Source organism: Hirundo rustica, chromosome 26 (genome assembly GCF_015227805.2).
Source record: "Hirundo rustica isolate bHirRus1 chromosome 26, bHirRus1.pri.v3, whole genome shotgun sequence".
NCBI lineage: Eukaryota > Metazoa > Chordata > Aves > Passeriformes > Hirundinidae > Hirundo > Hirundo rustica.
Window position 1 is genome coordinate 863,055 of NC_053475.1, and position 21,207 is coordinate 884,261.

The following is a 21,207-nucleotide window of genomic DNA, read 5'->3' on the forward strand; positions in this document are numbered from 1 at the left end:
AGAGACACCGGGAGAGACCCGGGAGAGACCCGGGATAGAGGGGGAGAGAGCCGGGAGAGACCCGGGATAGAGCGGGAGAGACACCGGGAGAGACCCGGGAGAGACACCGGGAGAGACCCGGGAGAGACCCGGGATAGAGGGGGAGAGACCCGGGATAGAGCGGGAGAGACCCGGGATAGAGTGGAATAAACCCGGGAGAGAGCGGGATAAACCCGGGAGAGAGACCCGGGAGGGACCGGGAGATACCCTCGGGGCTGCTCCGGACCCTCCCCGGCCCCACCGGGAACCCCTCCATGCCCCACACCCCGGATCCGTTTGCGTTACTAAAAGCGTTTCCTGCAGGAAAAGGAGGACTCTTCCCGCCCCTGACCTGCCTGGGCCAGACACCCCCAAAAAAGGAGAAAAAAGGTTTTTAACCCCAGGTTCAGCTCAGGCCTTTCTAGTGGCACCAACACGACCCAGGGTAGAAGATTTTTTTTTTTTTTTTAAAAACCAGCATTGCCACTAGAGAAAAACCGTGGAACCTAGAGAAAGCCCACGGATGGGGTGGGACACAGGAGGGAAGATCCTGGAGACATCTTAAAGAGATTCTGACAGAAACCAAGAGGAACATTGGGATTTTGGGGTTTTTTTGACAAACTGGAACTTGCTGAGCTGAGCAGGGTTTTTAAGCAGAGCAAAGCACGCTGCGACCGAAATCTTGAACTTGCGTTTATTATCAAAGTCAGACTCGTTTACATCTGTCAGGTCAACGAGAGAGATGCCACAACTACAAAAAAAGATCCGTCGCACGTGGGCAGTTCCGATGCAAAAAACCAGTAAAACGGGGGGGCTCCCCCCCCACTTTTTCGTTTAAAAAAAAAAAACAAAACCAAAAAAAGGACTTAAAATTTACTCCAGAAAGCGACCGGGCGGGGCCGGGCCGGTTCCTCGCGCCCCGCGGGAGGCGGCGGCGGGCGCTAGGCGTTGCGGTCGATCCGCACGTCGATCTCGCGGCCGCGCAGCTGCAGCCCGTTCATCATGCGGCACGCGCGCTCCGCCACCTCCGGAGACTCGAACCGCACCACGCCGCAGCCCTTGGACTTGCCGTTCTCCATCTTGATGTCGGCGTAGAGCACGTGGCCTGCGGGGAACGGCGGCGGGAGAGGCGGGGGGTGAGCGCTGAGGGGGTTTTCAGCCCCTTTTCTGATCTGCTCGTGGGGTTTTTGTTTTGTGTTTTCTCAGGGGGTTGTGGTGTGTGAAAAGTATTATGTGTCTGTATTATGTGCCTATGTATTACATGTCTATGTATTACATGTATATGTATTACATGTATATGTATTATATGCATTATATTAGATGCATTATATATGTCGTACGTGTATATGTATTAGATGTATATGTATTAGATGCATATGTATTAGATGCATTATATTAGATGCATTATATTAGATGCATTATATTAGATGCATTATATTAGATGCATTATATTAGATGCATTATATTAGATGCATTATATAGGTCGTACGTGTATATGTATTATATGTATATGTATTAGATACATTCTATTAGATGCATTATATGTCGTCCGTGTATATGTATTATATGTATGTGTTATATGTATATGTATTATATGCATTTGTACTATATGTATTTGTATTGTATTATATGCACTATATTACATGCACTATATGTAAAGTATTATATGTATAGTATTATATGTATTATATGGCTCTACGCGAGATATTTACTGTAGGTATTATGTTGTATTGATTGTTAATGTTGTATTCGGGTTTTGGCAGTACGGTCAATGTAGTTTTGTAGTTAAATTGTGATGTCACCCTGGTTTTTCTGAGTTTTTTTAAAGCCTTTTTGGATTTCATAAATGGAGTCAGATCTTTTAGTTACTGTAGAATATTAGAGCAGTTTCTACCTTTTCCCCACATACGTAACATGAACAAATCCTTTGTTTTTCATTCTCTGTCCTTTGTTTGCATATTTCTAACCTGAAAACAATTGTAACTGACAGCTGGTCTAGCCAGTTAGCTGAAGGGTGAAAAACTCCAGAAGCCAATCTTCAGCCAGACTCACAAATGTATAAAAAGTAAGAAATAAACAGGCAGAGGGCTCTGGGCTTGGCTCAGCTTGAGCTGGCTCGGAGGAAGTCTCTGCCCTGCGAAAATCTCTCGTCTCGAGTGATTGCTTTGCGTATCACGATCACAGTGATGTGTGAAAAGTGCGTATTATATGGCTCTACATAAGATATTTACTGTATGCATCGTGTTGTATCGATTGTTAATGTTGTATTCGTGTTTTGGTAGTATGGCAAATACAATTTTGTAGTTAAATTGTGGGTTTTATATACCAAATATAGGAAAACGTAAATCTTCCAGAGAAAAAGAATTTACTACTTCCTTATCAGAAGAGACCAACTTCTCCTGCCTTGCTCAGCCCTGAACACGCCATAGAGATTAAAGGAAAAAAGTGATACTAACCAGAGACAATTCTTTGTTTGAATGGAATTGATGCATCATGTATGAAATGTATGAAATGTATGAATATTCAACAAGCGATTGCTTCTAAGAGATAATCCTTTGTTAACGGGGTCCTTCTCCGGAGCTTTTTTGCTCGGGAAGGGACCCAGACGTCTGTAACTTTGTTTTGTCTCATATTGTCCTAACCCTAATTGTTCAATTTTTTTTTACTCTAATTCTATTTTTATAACCATCTTATTTACTATTAAACCTTAAAAATTTTAAAAACAAGCGATTGGCGTTTTTCATATAATGTAAAGCGATTGTTTTTGTGTTCCTCCTTGGAGGAGGGATTTCTAGTTTGGCCAGTGGGGTTGGAGAGGTGGCAACCCTCATTCTGCAATTCCTGGTCATTGTCCAGAGTCTATATAAATTGAAGCCGAGAAATAAACTTCCCTTCTTTTTGCTCTGGCTACAGACTGTGAGTGTCATTCTTTTCGTGTCCTCTAGCGACCCAGGGCTGCTCCCCAGCCCGGCCCTGGCGCTCCGAGGAGCTGCTGAGGTGGTTTGATGGGAGGTGGGTTTATCCCAGCTCAAGCAGCAGCATTCCCTGTCTGCAATGGCAGCGCAGGCTCCACCTCACGGCCGAGGCTGGGCCGGGAGGGACCTTAAAGAGCAGCCAGGGACAGCCAGGGACACCTCCCGCTGTCCCAGGCTGCTCCAAACCGTCCAGCCTGGCCTTGGGCACTGCCAGGGATCCAGGGGCGGCCACAGCTGCTCTGGGAATTCCGCTCCAGGGGCTGCCCACCCTCCCAGCCAGGAATTCCTTCCCAATATCCCATCCATCCCTGCCCTCTGGGTTATCATCTGCCCGTTATTCGTGTTCATTCCTCAGAGCGAGGAAAACAACTCACCACATTCATTGAATTTATCTTTCAGCATTTTCCATGTAAAATCAAAAGGCAGCTGTGGGAAGAGAGGAATAAACCGTTACTGAGGCTTTGCTGAACGACCTGCAGGCAGCCCCGGCTCCCCAAAAATGGAACCCAGCACAGCCCCTGCCATACACCCCCAGGATCAGAATCAGCCAGGAGCACTTCTCCTATTAAGGAAACGGCTCCAACTCCCCACAAAATTTGGCAGCATCCAGGACTGGACGCCGTGATTGGAAACTGAGCACGGATGAGATCAACGCAGCGGCGACAACGGATGCCAAGGGTGGGAAGGGAGAGGCGGGAAAAGCGAGGGGCGGGAACACGGGATACTCACATTTCTCACAAATATCTGACAGGCTTTCCGGGCCACCCCGGCTGCAGGGCCTCCAGCTCCTCCCAGAGACCCTGCAAAATTCCCTGCAAAGTTGCCCCGCTCCATGTCCATGGGCCGCTCGAAGTTGCCGCCCATGGCCAGCCCCATGCGCTCGATGCCCGCCCCCATGCCCTGCCCCATGGGCGGCCCCATCCTCTCCATGTTGGCCGCCCCGATGCGCTCCAGGCCCATCCTGTCCATGGGCGCCGCTCCCATCCTCTCGATGCCGATCCTGTCCATGGGCGGGCCCCCGATGCGCTCCAGCCCCGCCGGCATCCTCTCTATCACCTGCCCCATGCCCGCGCCCATGCCGGCGGGCACCATGCGCTCCAGGCCGATGCCCATCCTGTCCATGCCCGCCCCCATGCGCTCCACGCCCGCTCCCATCCTGTCCATGGCGCCGCCCACGCGCTCCATGGCGGCGCCCATGCGCTCCATGCCGAAGCCGATGCCGGAGCCCATGCGCTCCATGCCGGAGCCCATGCGCTCCATGCCCGGCCCCATGCGCTCCAGGTTGGGCGCCAGGTGGTCGATGCCCAGCGGGGCCATGCGCTCCATGCCTGAGCCCATCCTCTCCACGTTGGAGCCCATGCGGTCCAGCACCAGCCCCATCCTGTCTATCTCCGAGCCCACCCGCTCCATGCCGTGCCCCATGCCGGCCGGGATCCGCTCCATCCCCGCGCCCATGCGATCCATGCCCGGCGCCATCCGCTCCATCCCGGGAATGCTGGCGTTCCCAGCACCTGCAACGCAACACACACGGCTTCAGGAACTGGGAGGGGAATTGCAGGAAGCTCTGCTGGGGGGAATTCCCAGCACTCAGAGTTCCCTCAAGCCAGGGCTCCGGGCCTGCTCAGGTGTTCAGGTCAGATCCCCCTCTGCAGAGCTGCCCCAGCCCTGGGATCCCAAAAAAAGGACCTGGAATTGCTGGAGAGGGTCCAGAGGAGGGTCTGGAGCCCCTCTGGGAGAGCTGGGGGTGCTCACCTGGAGAAGCTCCAGGGAGAGCTCAGAGCCCTTGTGGGGCCTAAAGGAACTCCAGGAGAGCTGGAGAGGGACTGGGGACAAGGGATGGAGGGACAGGACACAGGGAATGAATGGCTCCCTTGATTCTGAAATGTTGTGATTTGGTCATTAAAACAAATTAAATCTGGAAATCGGTGGGGGAGCTCTGCCTGCTCGGAGATGTTTGGGTTCAGCTTTGCTCCAGAAATTCTGCAATTACTGAGACTGTGAAATATTTCCAGGGAACGTGTTCGGAAGTTAAATGTGACACAGGCAGTGGGAGAAGCAGGATTTTGTTTTCACTGACAAAAATTAACAGCTTCCCAGCAGCATTTAAAAGCCAGACAGCAAATTCCTACAGCAAATCTAAAATCTGTGGGTTTTTATCTGTAACACCCCCATAATCCTTCTGAGCAGTTCAGGGATGAAAAGCAGACAGGAAATGGATTTCATTTACTGCACTCACCTATTCCCCTCTCCAAGGTCTCTCCAAAACTCCGGGACATTCCCATCTCATTTCTTCCAAACTCCCTCTCAAATCCCCCTCCCATGGCCCGGTCCATCTCTGCAAAGAGGAAGATGGAGAAGTTTGCAGGGGGTTTATGACCCCTGAGAGAACATTTTACCACAGGAATCCTTCTGAAGATTTGCAGCACCAGGAGGGTTTTTGTGATTTTTCTCCTGATCCTTTTGTCGTGGCTCCAGGAGCCCAAAGCCCCAAGGAAAAGCAGGATTTACCCCAAACACCTGGGAGGCTCTGGGGACTGGACAGAGCCAGAATCTTTCTGAATAAATCCTTCTAGGTGTCATTAATACATCACTGGGTCCATGCGGCTCAGAGGCCACGAGGGACTTGGGGACACAACATCAGCTGGGAAAACCCCAAATTATTCCCATACAACTGAGAAGAGGCTTCTGGAAAGAGAAATCCCTCCCGGGGCAGCCAGCAGGACACAAAAAAAATCCAGTGCCTACCGCTCATCCTGCCCATGTTCATCCCGGCTGGGAAGCGGCCGATGTTCTCCATGCCACCGAAGGGACCTTCCATTCCTAGAAAAACAGATTTTTCCAGGGATTCCTTAGCAGGGCAGTCCAGCTCTGCTGCCACACAACATTCCCACAGGCATCAGACAACTCCCTGCCACCACAGCTCCCAAAAAGGGGTCATGATCTTTGGGCACAGCGTTATAAAAATTGTGGAATCGCAGAGCGGCTGGGGCTGGGATGTTGAGGATCCAGTTCCAACCCCCAGGGATGGCACTTCCACATCTCCTGAGCTAAGGAAGCACAGGTTTTATGGGATGTCCCCACCCTCCCCACGCGGCTGCAGCAGTCTGAACACCCAAAAAGGACCAAATTCTTGCTGAACTGGTGACGATTTCCCAGCACACAAATTCCTGCCACACGCACACACCTCAGCCCGCAGGAACTTTCACCAAGGCCAAGCCATGAACAGATCAGGAACCACAGCTTACCTCCCATTTTATTCATTCCAAAGCCCATGCCTTCCATTCCCATTCCTCAAAATAAAAGAGAAAGCTTTATATAGCAGGTGTCACCCAAAAAAAACTCCAGCCAAAGGCTGCAGAACTCAAACCACGCAACACATCCATGGCTTGGGCCGAAGAGCTTACGTGGGATAAAACTCTGAGGAGATTCCAACATTCCTGCTCAGAAAATCAAGCAGCAAAGGGGAAAAACCCCACTGGCATTTCGACATGGAAAGCTGAGTGTGTGCTTCTTTTTAGGTGGCTCTTTGAAACTTGTGCTAATTTTCAACAGATCCTCACCAAAGATTTGCAAGCCCACTAAAAGTGTTAAAAGTGAGAGATGGTTTGGAGTTTCATGGATCTTTGCAGTGTCTGCTGCTCATGCTCAAGAGTCAGAAAATGAGAGCTGTGTCTTGACCACAGTGGGAAAAAAAAATTAAAAAAAAAATATGGAGCAGTTGGTTAAATTTAAGTTTCCATTATCAAGCTGAACAAAAAAAAAAAAGGAAAAAAACCTCATTTGGCTTTAACATTCCTAAGAAACTACCAACTTTTTGGGGAGGCAAACAAAGCTAACTACCTTCTACACAGCTTAAAGCTCTCATGAAACAAAAGCATAGGAGTAATCTTCTTACCTCCAGGTCCCATGTTGCCCATTCCCATGCCTTTGTTTAAATGATTTGCATCAATAGGTTGACCTCCAGGTCCTAATCCCATGCCAATACCACCAAGACCATCTGAAGAAAATATTCAGATATCAAAAAAGCCTTCTTTCCATAGTTTGACAAAACAGCAAGTTTTATTTCTTAAGTAATTGACTTTCATTCTCCAAAAAAAGCTTGCTGTGTCCCCCCTGTGGGGTGTGTACTGAAAGCAGGGAAGTGTGGAGTAAATCAAGAGCAGATGTGTCTTGAAACAGGCTAAAAACTATCTCCAATTATTTGGTTTTGTATTTCAATTTCCACCTTACTGCTGCGAAAACTTGCTTTGGAGCTGACTCCTGAAAAAGAACTGGCTAGAACACTGCTTCATTCGGGCAAAGCCCTCGGCCGAGGAGGGCGGAGTGGGCAATTTGGGAGAAGATCCCCTAAAACCTGAGCACAGTTCTCACCCTGGGTTTGCCACGGGCTCATTTCCCCCTCTGCCAGGGTTGGCCCCCGGCAGGGGAGAAGTGAAGCTCCGGGTGCAGCCTGACCAATGACAGCCACCGATGGAATTGCGAGCACACAGCCAGCCTCTCTCCGAGCAAACACAACACGCCCTTTCCCAGGCGTGGAGCTCGATCTTCCTGAAGGGTTCCCCAGCCCAAAGAGAGAAGAAAAAGCCCAACTTTTTTTTTTATATTATTTTTCCCCCCCCCTTGAAGCAGGAAGAAAAGTTCTCTGCTTGGCACAAACACCGGCTCATGGCATCCTCTGCCTGCAGGATTCCCTCGTTTCCAGCTCAGCACTGAACACAGGAGTGTTGAATCTTGTTTTAAAACAGCACAAGGTCCCCCTTCCCCACCCCAGTAAAGGCCAAAATCCAGGCTTCCAGAGGGATTTAGGGAGTTTTGCACCAAGGTTATGGAATTGGAACCCAGTGACTTTGTCCTGAAGAGAGGAACATCCTTACAGCGATACCGCTGCTGAGGAAGGCGCTGCAAGCTGAGCTAGGGAGGGACTAATTAATTAATGCTCATTAATAATGGGCAATTTAGCAGCACACAACAGGCCTGGTTCCCAGGAAGGAAACAGCATGTGTCTGAATTCAGAGAATCCCAGACTGGGTTCGGAGGAACCTTAAAGCTCATCCAGCCTGGGCAGGGACCCCTTCCACAGCCCAGGCTGCTCAGGACAACTCCCATTCCATCAGCAGCCCCAGCTGAGCTGCACCTGAACAAATTCAGCCTCCAGCTCTTCCCCTTCCAGTCCCAGCTCTTCTCTTCAGTGTTGCCAGGATCTCATCCCAGCACGGCCGAGGTTGGGAGGGGCTTTGGCAGGGCCTGAGCTCAGCCCAGGCTGCTGAGCCCGGATCAAATCCACAGCTTTGGGTATTCCCGGGGATGGAGACTCCACAGGAGCCCTGAGCAACCCTCCCAGGAATGTTTCCTCACGTCCACGTGGAGTCTGTGGATTTCCACTGCTGGTTTAGACTTGAACTTTTAGTCCATTCAAATTCCTGAGATGGAAGGAGCAGCTTGGGGCAGCCAATTATCCTGAATTTTCCATCTCCTGGGTTTTGGCTGGTGCTTTCTGCATCCAGCACCTCCAAGAAGAGCCTGGTCCCCCTCCTCTTTCCATGTTTAATACACTGATAAGATCTCCTTTGGAAATTTGAAGGCCTGGAAGACTCCCAGATCCTGAATTCAGCCCAATTTAAGGGAAAACATTCCCAGAGCACCATCCCACAGAAGGAGGCGCTGACTGATTCACTGCGTTTCCATTAAATCCCACTAGTCATGGAAGGCACTGGGATCTAGGAATTGCAATGGAAAGCTCTGGAAGCCTTGAGAAGGTGAATGTTTTAAGACAAGCTTCTGGCCATGAGCTGAAAGAAGTATCCAAAATAAAATAAATAATAAAAAAAAAATCACTGAGCAGCTCTTCTTCACTATTCCCCCTGCTGAAATTATTCAGGAATTTGGATCCCAGTTTTCCAGTTTGAACCAGAGTTTTACTGGGGCTGGTTCCCAGGTGCTGAACAGCCAAATAAAAAGCAGAAGATGTTGAATCATGCAGGGGACACTTACGAGGGAGTTGTTGGGGTCGCTCTGGAGGGAAGAAATCTCCCTTGGGAAAAGCTCGCTCGTCCTGGAAGGAATTCAACACGTTAAAGTTGGCAAGGAAAGCAGGAAATTATTTCCTGCTCCTTAAGATTTTGAATTAAAATACAGAAATTTCGAGTTAAAGCAGTCCCGACTGTAGCTGCGATTTGTCTTTTAGCAAAATAATCTGAATTAACCTTTCCCTGATTGCATCAATTCAGTAGGCAAAAGGCAAATCACACATTTCCCCCCGGCTCTGGATTCTGATCCAGCCCTGAAACCACAAATCCTCCCAAAGCAGGAGCGCATTCCCAGGGCAGGAGCAGTGGGAACGGGGGTGTCCTCACCATTTTGACGTGCATGGGTCTGTCAAAGAGCAGCTGCCCATTGAACATCGCTGGCGCTCGTTAAGGATCCTCCTTCCAAGCACAAAACCCCCTCAGAAAATCCCATCTCCTCAGTTATCCTTCACATCTCTGCCTTCTCCGAAACAAAAAAGCCTTGAAATCCAAATCTACTGAACATTCAAAAAAAGGCTTTTTGAAATTAAAACAAAAAAACACCCCACATTTTTAGGTAAGATTAAGTTCACAAAGAGATGCAAAACGTAATTAAGTCAACCGAATTGTTTAAATGTTTCCTCAGTCACTTTATCCATTGAAAACAGGAGAAAACAGGGCAAAGTTCCACAGCAACAGCCACATTTTGAAGTGTGCCATGCCAGTGAACCCTCTGCTCAAGTCTGGCTCCCACAGCGTTTAGTGAGCGCAGAGCAGAAGGGAATTTAACACTCAAACAGAAACTTTGGGAAAGGGGGAGTGTTTTCCTCCTTTCCATACCACAGCCAGGAGTTGAGAGAGGAACACCTGGAATTTTCCTGCTGTTTGGTTTCTAGGGAGCCAACCATTGCTTGGGCAGTGGAAGGACACAGGGAACAGGGAAACGGCGGCTCCGTGTGCCTCAGCATGGGGAATTTTTCCTTTCCAGACAAATCTTTTCACAGAATTGCATTTTAATACTAATTCCAACCTAAAGTCAGAAACTCATCTGGGACAGAAGCACATTTATCCACGTAGGAAAGGGAATTTCCTTCACTAAAGATCCTGAGCAAATCACAACAATTCCTTCGAGATGGAATTTTGTCTCTTTTGCTTTTCCTTCCATTTTTCCACCAGCTTTGACCTTCCCTGCCCTGGCAATCTCCTCCCTTGGGATGCATTTCCAGGTCCTCTGCCCCGTTCCCAGTTTGCTGCCAAGGATACAGATGGCCTGCACGGCCTCGATGGCCTGCTCGAAGGTGACCGTGCCGATGCCCCGGCTCTTGCCGTCCTTGTCCTCCAGGATGTCGGCCCGCACCACCACCCCAGCCATGCTGAACACCTCCTTCAGCTTCTTCCAGCCCACCTTGTAGTCCAGCTGCAAAACAGGGCAGCGTTGGAAACGCCAAGAGAGATTTCCAGGAGCAAACAGCTTTAGTGTCCTCCCCTGGCACCGGCATGAAAGCTGCCAGAGAGGCGAGATAAAATTTAACCCAAAAATCCCGATTAACAGACACCGCGGTAGAACCCGACCGGGAGAATCAGCGGGACACAGAGGGACTTGTGGAATTCCCGAGGCTGCAGCTGAGAGGCTCTGCCTGCAGGCCGTGCCCAGCACTCACGTTGGCCACGAAGACGGTGCTGCCCAGGCGGCCGGCCTGCAGGGCATGGATGATCTCGTTGGGGATGTTGGGGTTGTTCAGGATGCTCGGGGGGATGTTGATCATGCCGGGGCCGCCAGGGCCGGGCCCGATGCCCATCCCTCCTGCTGCCATCACCTTCTGCATGGCCCTCCTGGCGTGCTCCCCGTCGGGGTCCTGGGACACACACACACACACACGGGCAGTGCCAGGGCTCAAACGGGCACAGAGAGGATTTTCCTTTATCCCAGGATATCTGCTCCCTAAGCATTCCCTGCCAACTGCTTCCCTTTCGTTGTCAGTCAGTTTGTTTTATTTTAGCCAGCGCTCTTTATCGTTTAAATGATACCTTTATTATTGGTACCTTTTATTATTAAAGTTATTCCTCCTCAGGCATTTCCCTGGTTCCCAAGGTGTTTACCCATCGTTAATGCCAACAACAAACCTCTGTTACACCGGTTCCCAACCCTGACAAACCCCCAGAGCCGCTGGAGAGGGTTTGGAACGAACCCCCAGGACTGGGCTGTCAATAGCAAAGCCATTAAAATGGAAATACATCTTTGAGGTGTTCCAGGAAAGAGCTGATTCCGCGGAATTGTTGGTGGAATCTATTCGTTCTGATGCCAGAATTCAAAGGGAAGATTGTCAAGAACAAACACTCATGGAGGTTTCTGTGTCAAATCGTTAACAAAGGAACTGCAATTAAAGCCAAACTCCTGCTTTGTCCTCACGTCAAGTTTGGTCTTGATAACCACAAGTTCAGCAGCGGTTAAAATGATTACAAAAAGGTTGACTGGGGTGGATTTTATCCTATTTAAGTCCTGCTTTCTGTCCATTATCCTCTGAGTCAGCCCTAAACCTTGAACAAGAACTCCCCGTCCCGCTCCGCCCTGCCAGAGCACACCCCCTCCTCACCTCTTTCACTTTCAGGGGTCTCCCACCAAGACTGTGCTTGTTCAGAACCTCAGCAGCTTTCTTCATGCTCTCTTCCATCTTGAACTCAACCACCCTGCGGGGACACAACGCAGCTCAGGGTGTTTTGTTCCAAGGAGCCTCCTTGGAGCTCTGGTAGAAATTCAGAGTGAACTTACGCGCATCCCTGGCGAGGCGATTTCCCAGGGCAGTCACAGGGAGGAGGCAAGAGAGAAGAAATAAAGTCAGTGGAAGCCCAAGTCGCACACAAACATTTCATTATTAAAGCCAAATCACATCAGTTAAGCCCTACCAGGGAAAATAAAATGTAACCTTACACAGGCAAGCCTCCAATAGTGGAATTCCATAATTTCTTATGCCTTAACAGGATTAACCTGGGCTCTCTGAGGTTGTAACAAACACTAAATCCCGACTCTCCGAGAAATACCACACGCTGCCCTGTGACCTGCTCTTCCCTGGCATACAGCAAAACCCTCCACACTCTCACCCTAAATCCATTTCCTTCAGGCCACTCAGGAGTGCTCCTACTGTCTTCCCTGACCCTGGACTCCAGGCCCATGAAGGCACTGCACGTTTACATTTAGGAATTTACCTGGCTCTGCTGGCCCAGGAAAGAGGAGCTTGCAGCACCTGCTGTTGCACCCTGGCCCTTCCAAACTCTCAGCCAACCGCTCGAGCGACTTTTCCGAAGCACAGGAATATTCCAGAGCCCTGTCCTGCCTGCTGGGCTCCAGGGTCGCACGGCCAACGCCAACGGCACGCAGGGAACAGCTCCTGACTGCAGAGCCCGCCCCACCTCCTCCCATCCCACAGCACTCCTGACCTAGAGCCACTGCACATCCACACTCTTTTGAGCCTCCCTGGCCTCCTGTCCAGCACACAGAAACATTTCAGGTAGAAAATCCACAAAGAAACTCTCAAAAACACTTACCCTTGACTTTCCTTCAGCGTCCATTAAGAGCTCCACGTATGTTACCTCACCAACTACAAATCAGATTCCAGACGACACAGATACCAAGGGAGAAAAGCCAAGAAAACAATGGGAATTTAGAACAATCAACAACCGTGTATGGAGCCTCTGCCTTATAAGAAAGCCCAGAAACACTCCATGTTCTCTAGACCACAAAACTGGACAATTACAGGTATGCAGTAAAGGCTTCAAGCACTTTGGTATGTTCTTGGTTTTCCTCCACCTCAAAAGCCAGAGATTTCTGCAGTTCCCTGGATCTTCAGAGCCCACTCGTTACCTGAGGCAATCCAAACCCACGGGAAAGGCTGCAGGAACAAGTTCCCTTCACTTCCCACAGGAAGTGGCTCCATAATCCAGAATTTCAGCTGATTTGTTTCTCTCAGGATTTAAAGACAAAAAAAGGAGTCACACCGAACCAACGGATCAAGACATCACTGCCTGCCTGCTATTTATTCCGACAGGTTTGCGTTAAGCCACAATAAATTCCATTTTAGCGTTCAAATCTGCCGAATCTGCTCTCAAGACAAAACTGTCAAGAGCAAAAGGCGAAAGTCCATGGAAAACTCCACCTGCCCCTTCCCTCACAGGGTTGGGATTGCCTCTCCAGGACCAAATCACCCTGGCAGGGACCTCCAGAATGCAACTACCCGAATGGCTGCTGCCTTTGAAGGGACTGGCATACAGAAGAATGGAATAACCACTTTATTTTTTTTAATTTTAATTTTTCCTTTCTGGTTTTAGAAGTCCTGGGGTTTCAAATTTAAACCAGGAGGACTCCAGGTTGCGTGACCTGGACGGTGCAAATGTTTTATCTGTGGGAAAGCACAGTTGAGGATGAATAGTTTTAATTGGAGCGAGGAACTGGGGTTTCACAACTCTGCCAGGGACAGAGGGAGGTGTGCAGCCTGACCTCCCCCAGGCCCAGCAATTTACAGGACACTGGGGCTCACTGTGCAAAACTGACAGCCTGCAAGGTAAAAAAAAAAAAAAAGGGAATGCTTAATGAAACCACTGATTTTTGATCTCCGTTTCTTATTTTAAACAATGATTTAGCAGTAAGAGCATTCCAGCCAGAGAACAGGATGAACAGCTCTGATCCATTCCTGCTTTTGTGAGGACAATGTTTGAGGCTGGAAAAGGCTGACTGAGTCCCTCTGAAAGGGACTCCACTGGAGTGTCCGTGGTCATCCACAGCTCCAGCAGCTCCATCCACGTCGGTGCCAAGCCTAAGAAGGAATTCCAGCCTGTAATCCCTCTGAGCTGACGCAGCACACGTGGGATTGTTCCCAAAGGCTCCTGGGGAGGGGTTCAGCATTCCCACGAGGTTCTGACGCCATCCAGCTCAACAGCAGCAGCCACAGTCCAAGCACACCTGGGGCAGGGATGCACATGGATTCACCAGTTCTTCCCAGCGAGCTCCACTCCAAACGCTCTCGGAGCCACAGCTCCCAGGGCCGGCACTCCCTGAGTGTCCCCGCAGCGAGGGCTCTGCTCTCCTCCTCACCTCCAGCTCCTCCTGCAGACCCACACTAACAACTCCCAAAGGAGCTTGCCAAGCCTGGGGATCTCCAATACAGCTGAACAGCTGCTCTTGTAACCAACCCCTGACTCTGAAGCACAAATCTCCAGGAATCTCTTGGATCGAGAGCCTGTGCCGGTTTTGGCTCAGCTCAATTTTGCTCCCCGTTGGAGCCTTAGAGACACATGAAAATCCAAATATCCAGCCTGAAGAAGCTGCCTCCCTGTAAAGGACACCTGAAGTTCCTGAAGAGCCCAATTTCTGAACAGCAGGAGTCGGGGAATGACACAGTGCAACAGCTCTGAGCCTGGACAAAGCCCAGAACCCTGGCCATGAAAATGCATTAATTTCACCCTAAAATGTGTGAGAGGAGCCAACCCAAGCCCTCTGCCAGGAGAACGCCGTCTGCAGCCGGCAAACAAAACCTTTTTTAAGAAGCTAGGCTCGGTCACATCTTATTTGGAGTTTTTGGGTTTTCTTCTAGATCCCAAACCACAGGATGTCATGGAAAATATGAGGAGCAGAGATACTCATGTGCTAGACCAGGATAAATGCCCAGTGATTCCCTGGATTCTGTCAGGGAACATCCCACAGCCACAACTGGAGAAATTTCATCCAAGAACAAAAACTGTTACTTCAGGAGCTTCCCAAGTGAGGAAACTTCCAAAAAACTTGGAAAAAAGTGGCTTCAAGTCACTGCAGCTTTAATTAAGGAACACGTTCCCCGTGGTGTCTTTGAGACTTAACGCAGAGGAGACTGATTTATGGATTTATTTAAACACCACACTTTAAGTTTGGAAACACAGCTTTTCCGAGAGACCAAGCAGAATTTACTGCAATAAGCAGAAATCCAAACTGAGGAAAGCTTCAGTGTAAATTATTTACCACAGTCAGTTATTTCTCCTCCCCTTTAAAACTTTGTATCGCTTCCCAAAGTTTATCAGTACAGAAAATGCCAATGTTCCAGCTGGGCTGCTCCAGCAGAATTCCAAGACTCTACAGGGCCTTGTCCAGGCAGCTCAAATCAGGATCCACAGGGTGACCTGAGGGCCTGAAGACATATCCGAGACAGAAATGTCAACTTTAGGTTGGGCAATTTGATTTTAACAGTTTGTGACAAACCCAAGAGCTCTGAGAGGTGTGAGAGGTGCAGAGAGGGGAGTGGGAGCAAGCAGAGAACAGGGACAGGGGAAATGCTTTGCAGCGGTTATTCCTTGGCCTCCAGGGCCAAAAGTAAACACTAAACAGGGAAGGAAAACCCCAAAGTGGCTGGATGTCTCCTCATCTCCTGAAGAATGAGTGAGCCAAGGGGATCAAAAAGCTTCGCACTCCCGGTGTGAGGCAAAGCAGGGCCGGCCACAGCTCCTCCCTCATTTACAGGTACAGCTTGGGACAGGCAGGCCCTGGAAGGTTACAGGGGGCTGGGGAGAGGAGAGGAGAGAGTTTTACACGTGCAGAGCTTTGGCTGAAAAGGGAGAGGGAAAACCATCCCAAAGCAGAGACAGCAGTCAGCAGCTCTGTCACAGAAAAAGGAAACTTCCCCTTTGCAGAACACCCAAAGTGGTGATGTTGGCTCCTGAAGAGCTCGGGCAGCAGAGAGGGAGTGAAAAGCTCCCTGCAGCCAGGGAAGGGCTGAGATTCCTTGGAAAGATGGTGAAAGCCCAAGGGAAACAGAACAACTCAGAGACTTGAGGAAATGGAAGGGGGAACAGGCCAAGGGTGGAACAGCACCACTGTTCCCCATTTCCCATCCCTCCCTGGCTCCCCAGAGCTCCAGACTGTGACCAAACCCTGGGCATTGAACCTGGGCATTGCCTTAGCTGCTGCTCTTCTGCACGGGATTCAGGGATTCAGGCTGGGAGAGCTTCGTTCCCGGACTGCCACAGCCCCGGGCTGCGATGGAGAAGGGAATCTGGGCACAGCCCGGCCCATCCCAGCCCTCCTGCAACTGCTCCTGCTCACAGCCACGTCCATGGCACGGCACTAATCACAGCGGTTAACACCTCCCTACCCACACAGCGTGACAACTGCTGCCAGCCCCTCTCTCCTCGGATGCTGTGCCTTTCCAGACTTTGGCCAGGGAGAAGGTTTAAAATACAAAATCCTGTATTCCCTAAAGGAACCACTAAATACCTGGAATTCGGATCCCAAGTTTTTTGATGCCATGGCACCACCTCCCTTCCACCAGCTGCCATGAACATCCCCATGTGTCTCCCCAAGTGTAGGGGACAGCTCAGGACAGGGATCCAGCATTTAGTTACTTCCATGGAAAACTGCTGCCTCTGGAAGCTCTTCCCAAATCCCCCTCAGCGCTGCTGCTCGGTCAGTTTGCTAACACCTTGTGTCTGCCAGCCAAAACGAGGGAGTTCCAAGCAAGAACATCTCTTCATTCCATTACCAACATTCCCACTGCATACCTGTAATTGAGTTTCTCCAACCAATGCACTGGGACAGAGAGAGGAGGCACCTGGAGCAGCCCGGCCCGGCCGCTCCTGCCCTGCACGCTCGGCACCTCCCCGAGCTCCTGCAGAGCCCTCACACACCCAGGGCTTCCCCTCGGGCACAGAATTCCACCTGCTCCCACAGCCTGGGACGTTTGGCCTGGCGTTCTTACGCTTCCGAAGCAAGAATTCCAACGGCTCGGAGTTTTTTCCACGGGCGCGTTCCCGGGGCTCGGAACCGCTCTGCCTTGGGGCAAGGATGAGCAAGGCCGAGCCCAGCACGAGAAGTCCGGAACAACTGCACAGCAAATCCAAACCGTTGGATGCATCAGCAGCGCCAAACCCCGGGAAGGACGATCCCAGTTTGAGCAGGACAAGCCCTGCGGCCAGAAGGAAGAGGCTCCAACGTTCCCCTAGGAGCATCTGCTGGAATGAGCAGACGAAGAGCCCGGCAGGAAACAATCTCAGCCTGGCCTCTGCCATCCACGGGAACTGGAGAGAAACCACCGGACACTGGGATTCAACACAGCACAGAGAGTGGGACGTCTCCACACCCGGAGATCCGGAGCACCGACGGACCTGGGGCAGCCACGAGGACGTTGAGGGTCCCTCCATAACCAGGGCCTGTTCCAGCAGCCTTCCAGGCTGACGCTGCTGCCACCACACAAAACCACTGCTGGCTCTCCAACAGCCCCCAGTTAGGGAAGCTCCCAGTGCTCCCAGTCCCGATGGCTGCTCCACACACTCGGTTCCCTTTTGCCTGCACAGACAAACATTTGAAACCCTCTGGAACTTTGTTTTCCCCTTCTTTAGGCCACACCTCGAACGCCTGAACTGTCAGTCCTTACCCAGCTCCAGCACAATGACCACTGCCCGCTACCCAGGCTGATGCTCTGTATCCAGAAGCGCCCCACAGGAAATGTTGTGCTGATACTCTGAACTCGGTTCAGACATTTTAAGGCTGGAAAAGCCAAGGATTTTCTTGCCACTCCACTGCACTTCCGAGGTGACTTGAAAACTAGAAAGCTGGGCACCAGCCTGAAGAAATGACACTAATTTAGACTTGTCACGACCCGAGTACTCAGCTCAATCTCTTCGTCTTCCTCAAGAGATGAAGATGTTCAGGTCAGCAAAGGCAGCTCCCATCCACATGGGAATTAAAGGGAATTGTGGAAGGGGGAACACCACAAACCTGATTTCCAAAGCCCTGATTCTGCTGCAGCCACGTGCCAAAGCACCAACCTGATTTTGCAGGTCACCCTTAAATACATTGAACTGCAACCAATGGCTCTGGAAGCCAGCCCAAGCCCCTCCGAATCTGGGCACACAGCTGGATATCCACACACCAGAGCAGGACGTAACCACCTGAATGCCCAAAAAACATTGAAAATGCTTCAGAAAGTTCTGCTGCGCTTCAAGTCAAATCTGCTGAAAAGCCTGGGGTTGGATCCCTAAGGAAAACACTGCTAAATCCCAGCTGCATGCCAGAGGCCTCCACAGGAACCGTCCCCTGGAAGGCTGCCAGGCACGGAGGTTGTGCAACACCCAGCAAGGCTTCGGGAAGAGCTTTTCCAACCTCGTGTGGCCAAGGCTGCAAGTGCTGAGCTACAGACAGAGCCAGGACAGCCTCGGCACCTGAGCTGCACTTTACCTTTCTCTTTGACCAGGTCCTTCAGCGACTGCCACTTGACGTCGAAGGGGATGTTGGTGATGAAGGCTCGGTACCTCTTGGCGGGGTTGGCGTAGGGCTCGAAGCGGTTCCCTCCCCTCTTCATCCCCTTCTCCTTCTTCTTCTCGTTGGGGGTCGGGCGCTCGCCTTCGCTGCAAGGAGAGAAGCCCTGTGAGCTGCTGGGGACGGAGCGGAGCCGCCGCCTCCAGAGGGAACAAAACCCGAGCGCGGAGTCACCGAACCCCAGAGCAGTCTGGGGTGGGGAGGGACCCTAGAGCCCATCCCACCTTGAGAGAAAGAAAAACAAACCAAGGGGACAAAATGCTTCAGCTTCAGCCTTACATAATTCCCTTCGCTAATCCAATTAATCTCCTTGCTCACTCAAGACGTCTCGAGGAGGAATTCGGAACGCATCGGATAAAAAAGCTGGAAGTTTCCACAATCTCTCTGTCCTGACCTTTTCCCAGCCTAGCACCTGTGCAGCCCTGCAAATTCCATGTCAGAAATCCCAGCTCCATCCCTTCGGGACCGTTCAATCCCTGAACAGACACAACAGCCTGCAGGGGAAAAAGGAAATTGAGAATGCAGAGGCCTCTGAAGGTTTATATCTGAGTGCGTTCCCTGCTTCTATCAGCCAGCAGCCAAAGCTTCTCCAGACATAGGGATGGGAATTTTCCAGTCCTTCTCTCACTGAACTTTCTTAAACCTTCCTAATTAACGAAATAATTAAAGCTCCAAAATTAGACTTGAAATGAGACAATCCTTTTTCCACCTTCACTTCTGTTTGGTTGACCAAGCAACACACAAAACGCAGCAGTTGTGTTAAAAGCGGCACTCAGATTTTTTGTGGTTATTCCTTAAACTGGATTTCTCCAATGAGGAGAATGTGCCCACAGGTGCGTTGGTGTTATCCCTGTGCAAGTGATAACGCCTCCAAACACAACTGCACCTGGAGACACAAATTCCCTGGAGGCATCCCAACTCTAACAGGGTCAGAGAAGAGAAAATCACAGCAGAGAGATAACTTTATTTATACTTCCAGGGATTAACCAGCTCCTCATGGAGACAAACTGCTGATTCCATGATCCCAGGAGTGGTAGGAACAGAATCCAGGGTGGGAACCTCCTTCCCTAGCCCTGGATCAGGGATGTCTCTGCCCCTGCCTGGCTCGAGTTGCAGTCAAGGAAATTGTGTCTGTCAGTATTTTACTGCCCAAAGCACAGTTTGATTGTCCCTCAATAGAAAAAAAACACAAATAAATTCCTCCAAAGTGACTCTTGGGAAGCTGAACACGTTCCTGGTCTCGGGAAACACAAACTCAAATCCAGCCTCGAGTCTGCACCAGGAATCACAGCACACCAGGTTCAGCCTGATTCTTATCAGCCCGGGTGTGAAACTGAGACCAAAAAATGCCCTGAGGGAGAGAAGTCCTTTCTATTCCACGGATTTGGAACCAAAATCGGCTTTGCCAACTGTGGAACTTTCACCGAGCATCAACGTGAGAAAGTGAGAAGCAGCTGAGGCTTTTCATCCCCACGTTTACAGAGCCGGAACTGCAGCGCGGCTGATTTTGGTTTAAATTTCTGTAACATTTTACCGACAGCACCAAGCGGGATTGTGCAACCCCTGCCCGGCACCACCTTAAACTCTCCCCCTCGAGGTGTTTGCGCTCCTAAATCCCCTCACGGGTTAACCACCCCCAAAAAGGAGCGCACTGGGCCCCAAACCGTGCAGGGGGATGAGGTGGGCGCTGAGAGCAACGGAGTTGTTACAACTTACTGAGAGCAAAAAAAAGTAACGAACTTAAAACATCCTCACGCCGGCACAAGCCGGCTCCCCTCTAGGGAAGCCTAAACTCCACCAAAACTCAGCAGCAGCTCTTCCCGAGGGGATGGGGATGAGCCCAGGGCTCCCTACCCGCCGGCACCGGGCCCGGAGCGCCGCGGCCGCGGGAGCCCCGGAGGCGCCTCCGGGCCGGCCCCGGCCGGGATCTCAAGGCGCGCCCGGAGGGAGCAGCGGCCGCAGCGCCAGCAGCGGCCCCGGACCGGTAACGACCTCAGCGGGACCCCGCCGGCCCCGGCCCGCCCCGCCGCCCTCAGGCCGGGCCCAGGCGCGGGGAGGCCGCACGCGGCCCCTCGGCCGCACCGGCAACGCGGCCCCTCACGACTCCCCTACCTCTTGGGGGGCGGCCCCCCCGCGCCGGCCGCCCCGTTGGGCGCTGGCGGAGCCGCCGCTGCCGCCGGGGCCGCGGCCGGGGGCGGCTCCATTTTCCCGGGGGCGCTTTGAGAGGCCGCGGCCGCCGCCATTTCCCAGCGCGTCCTTTGTGTGCGGAGCGCGGGGCACGTCGGGACGGCGCCGCAGGGCGGGCCGCCAGGGGGCGCTGCGCTGCCCATGCGCGCGAGGGGGAAGGGGCGGTGGGCTGGGTGGCGGGAAAACGGCGCGCGAGGTGCTGCGCATGCGCGGTGAGGCCGCACGGCCGCCCGCGCCGGCGGTTATGGCGGCAGTGGCGGCTTTGCCAACGGCAGGAAGGGCGGGTGGCACCGGGGAGTGAGGATCGGAGAATGGGCAGGCCTGCAGCCGCGGGGCGCGGGCGACAGCGGCACCCAGAGCTGCCCACGCTGGCGGGAATAGCGGCTGCGCGCATGGGAGGCGCGCTGTACGGAATGGCGGCCGTGCCGTACAGCATGGCTGCCATGGGTGCGCATGCTCAGTGGAGTGAGCGAAAAAAAAACCCCCAAAAAACATCAGCGAACTCAAAAGGACTCGGTGTCCTCGGTTTTAAGGAAGAAAGTGATATGTTAAATACAAAACAGACTGTGTGCGGACTGTTATCCGCATGATGAATGTGTGTCATGGGACATCGGGGGAGGCCGGGGCCCACGTGTTGCTGTGAGGAAGCCGAGTTTCCCCCGCCCCAGATCGCCTCCCCGGGGTCCCCCTGTCCCAGCCGTAGACAGGGGACAGCTGCCCCCCCAGGATCCAAGAATGTGCGGAACCC

The 21,207-nt window shown here is 51.7% G+C and overlaps 2 protein-coding genes across 3 annotated transcripts; both read right to left on the reverse strand.

Annotated features, from left to right (window-relative positions):
• Positions 1-698: 698 nt before the first annotated feature.
• On the reverse strand, positions 699-12,374 carry HNRNPM (heterogeneous nuclear ribonucleoprotein M). 2 transcript variants are annotated; one of them, XM_040086633.2, is made up of 13 exons: positions 11,769-12,374; positions 11,593-11,686; positions 10,660-10,854; positions 10,262-10,415; positions 9,347-9,396; positions 8,985-9,045; positions 6,889-6,990; positions 6,239-6,283; positions 5,739-5,813; positions 5,230-5,328; positions 3,723-4,504; positions 3,368-3,419; positions 699-1,123 (listed from the first exon to the last, which is right to left on the reverse strand). In XM_040086633.2, the coding sequence occupies exons 1-13, from the start codon at positions 11,867-11,869 to the stop codon at positions 960-962; spliced, it is 1,974 nt and encodes a 657-aa protein (XP_039942567.2). In that variant the 5' UTR covers positions 11,870-12,374; the 3' UTR covers positions 699-959. The 2 variants fall into 2 exon arrangements, with proteins under 2 accessions (XP_039942567.2, XP_058279581.1); XM_058423598.1 differs by lacking the exon at positions 6,889-6,990 and having other exon boundaries at positions 11,769-12,020.
• A 1,605-nt stretch (positions 12,375-13,979) lies between these two features.
• On the reverse strand, positions 13,980-20,602 carry LOC131378706 (heterogeneous nuclear ribonucleoprotein M-like). The gene is made up of 3 exons (XM_058423583.1): positions 20,385-20,602; positions 18,192-18,361; positions 13,980-15,150 (listed from the first exon to the last, which is right to left on the reverse strand). The coding sequence occupies exons 1-3, from the start codon at positions 20,600-20,602 to the stop codon at positions 15,119-15,121; spliced, it is 420 nt and encodes a 139-aa protein (XP_058279566.1). The 3' UTR covers positions 13,980-15,118.
• Positions 20,603-21,207: the final 605 nt, after the last annotated feature.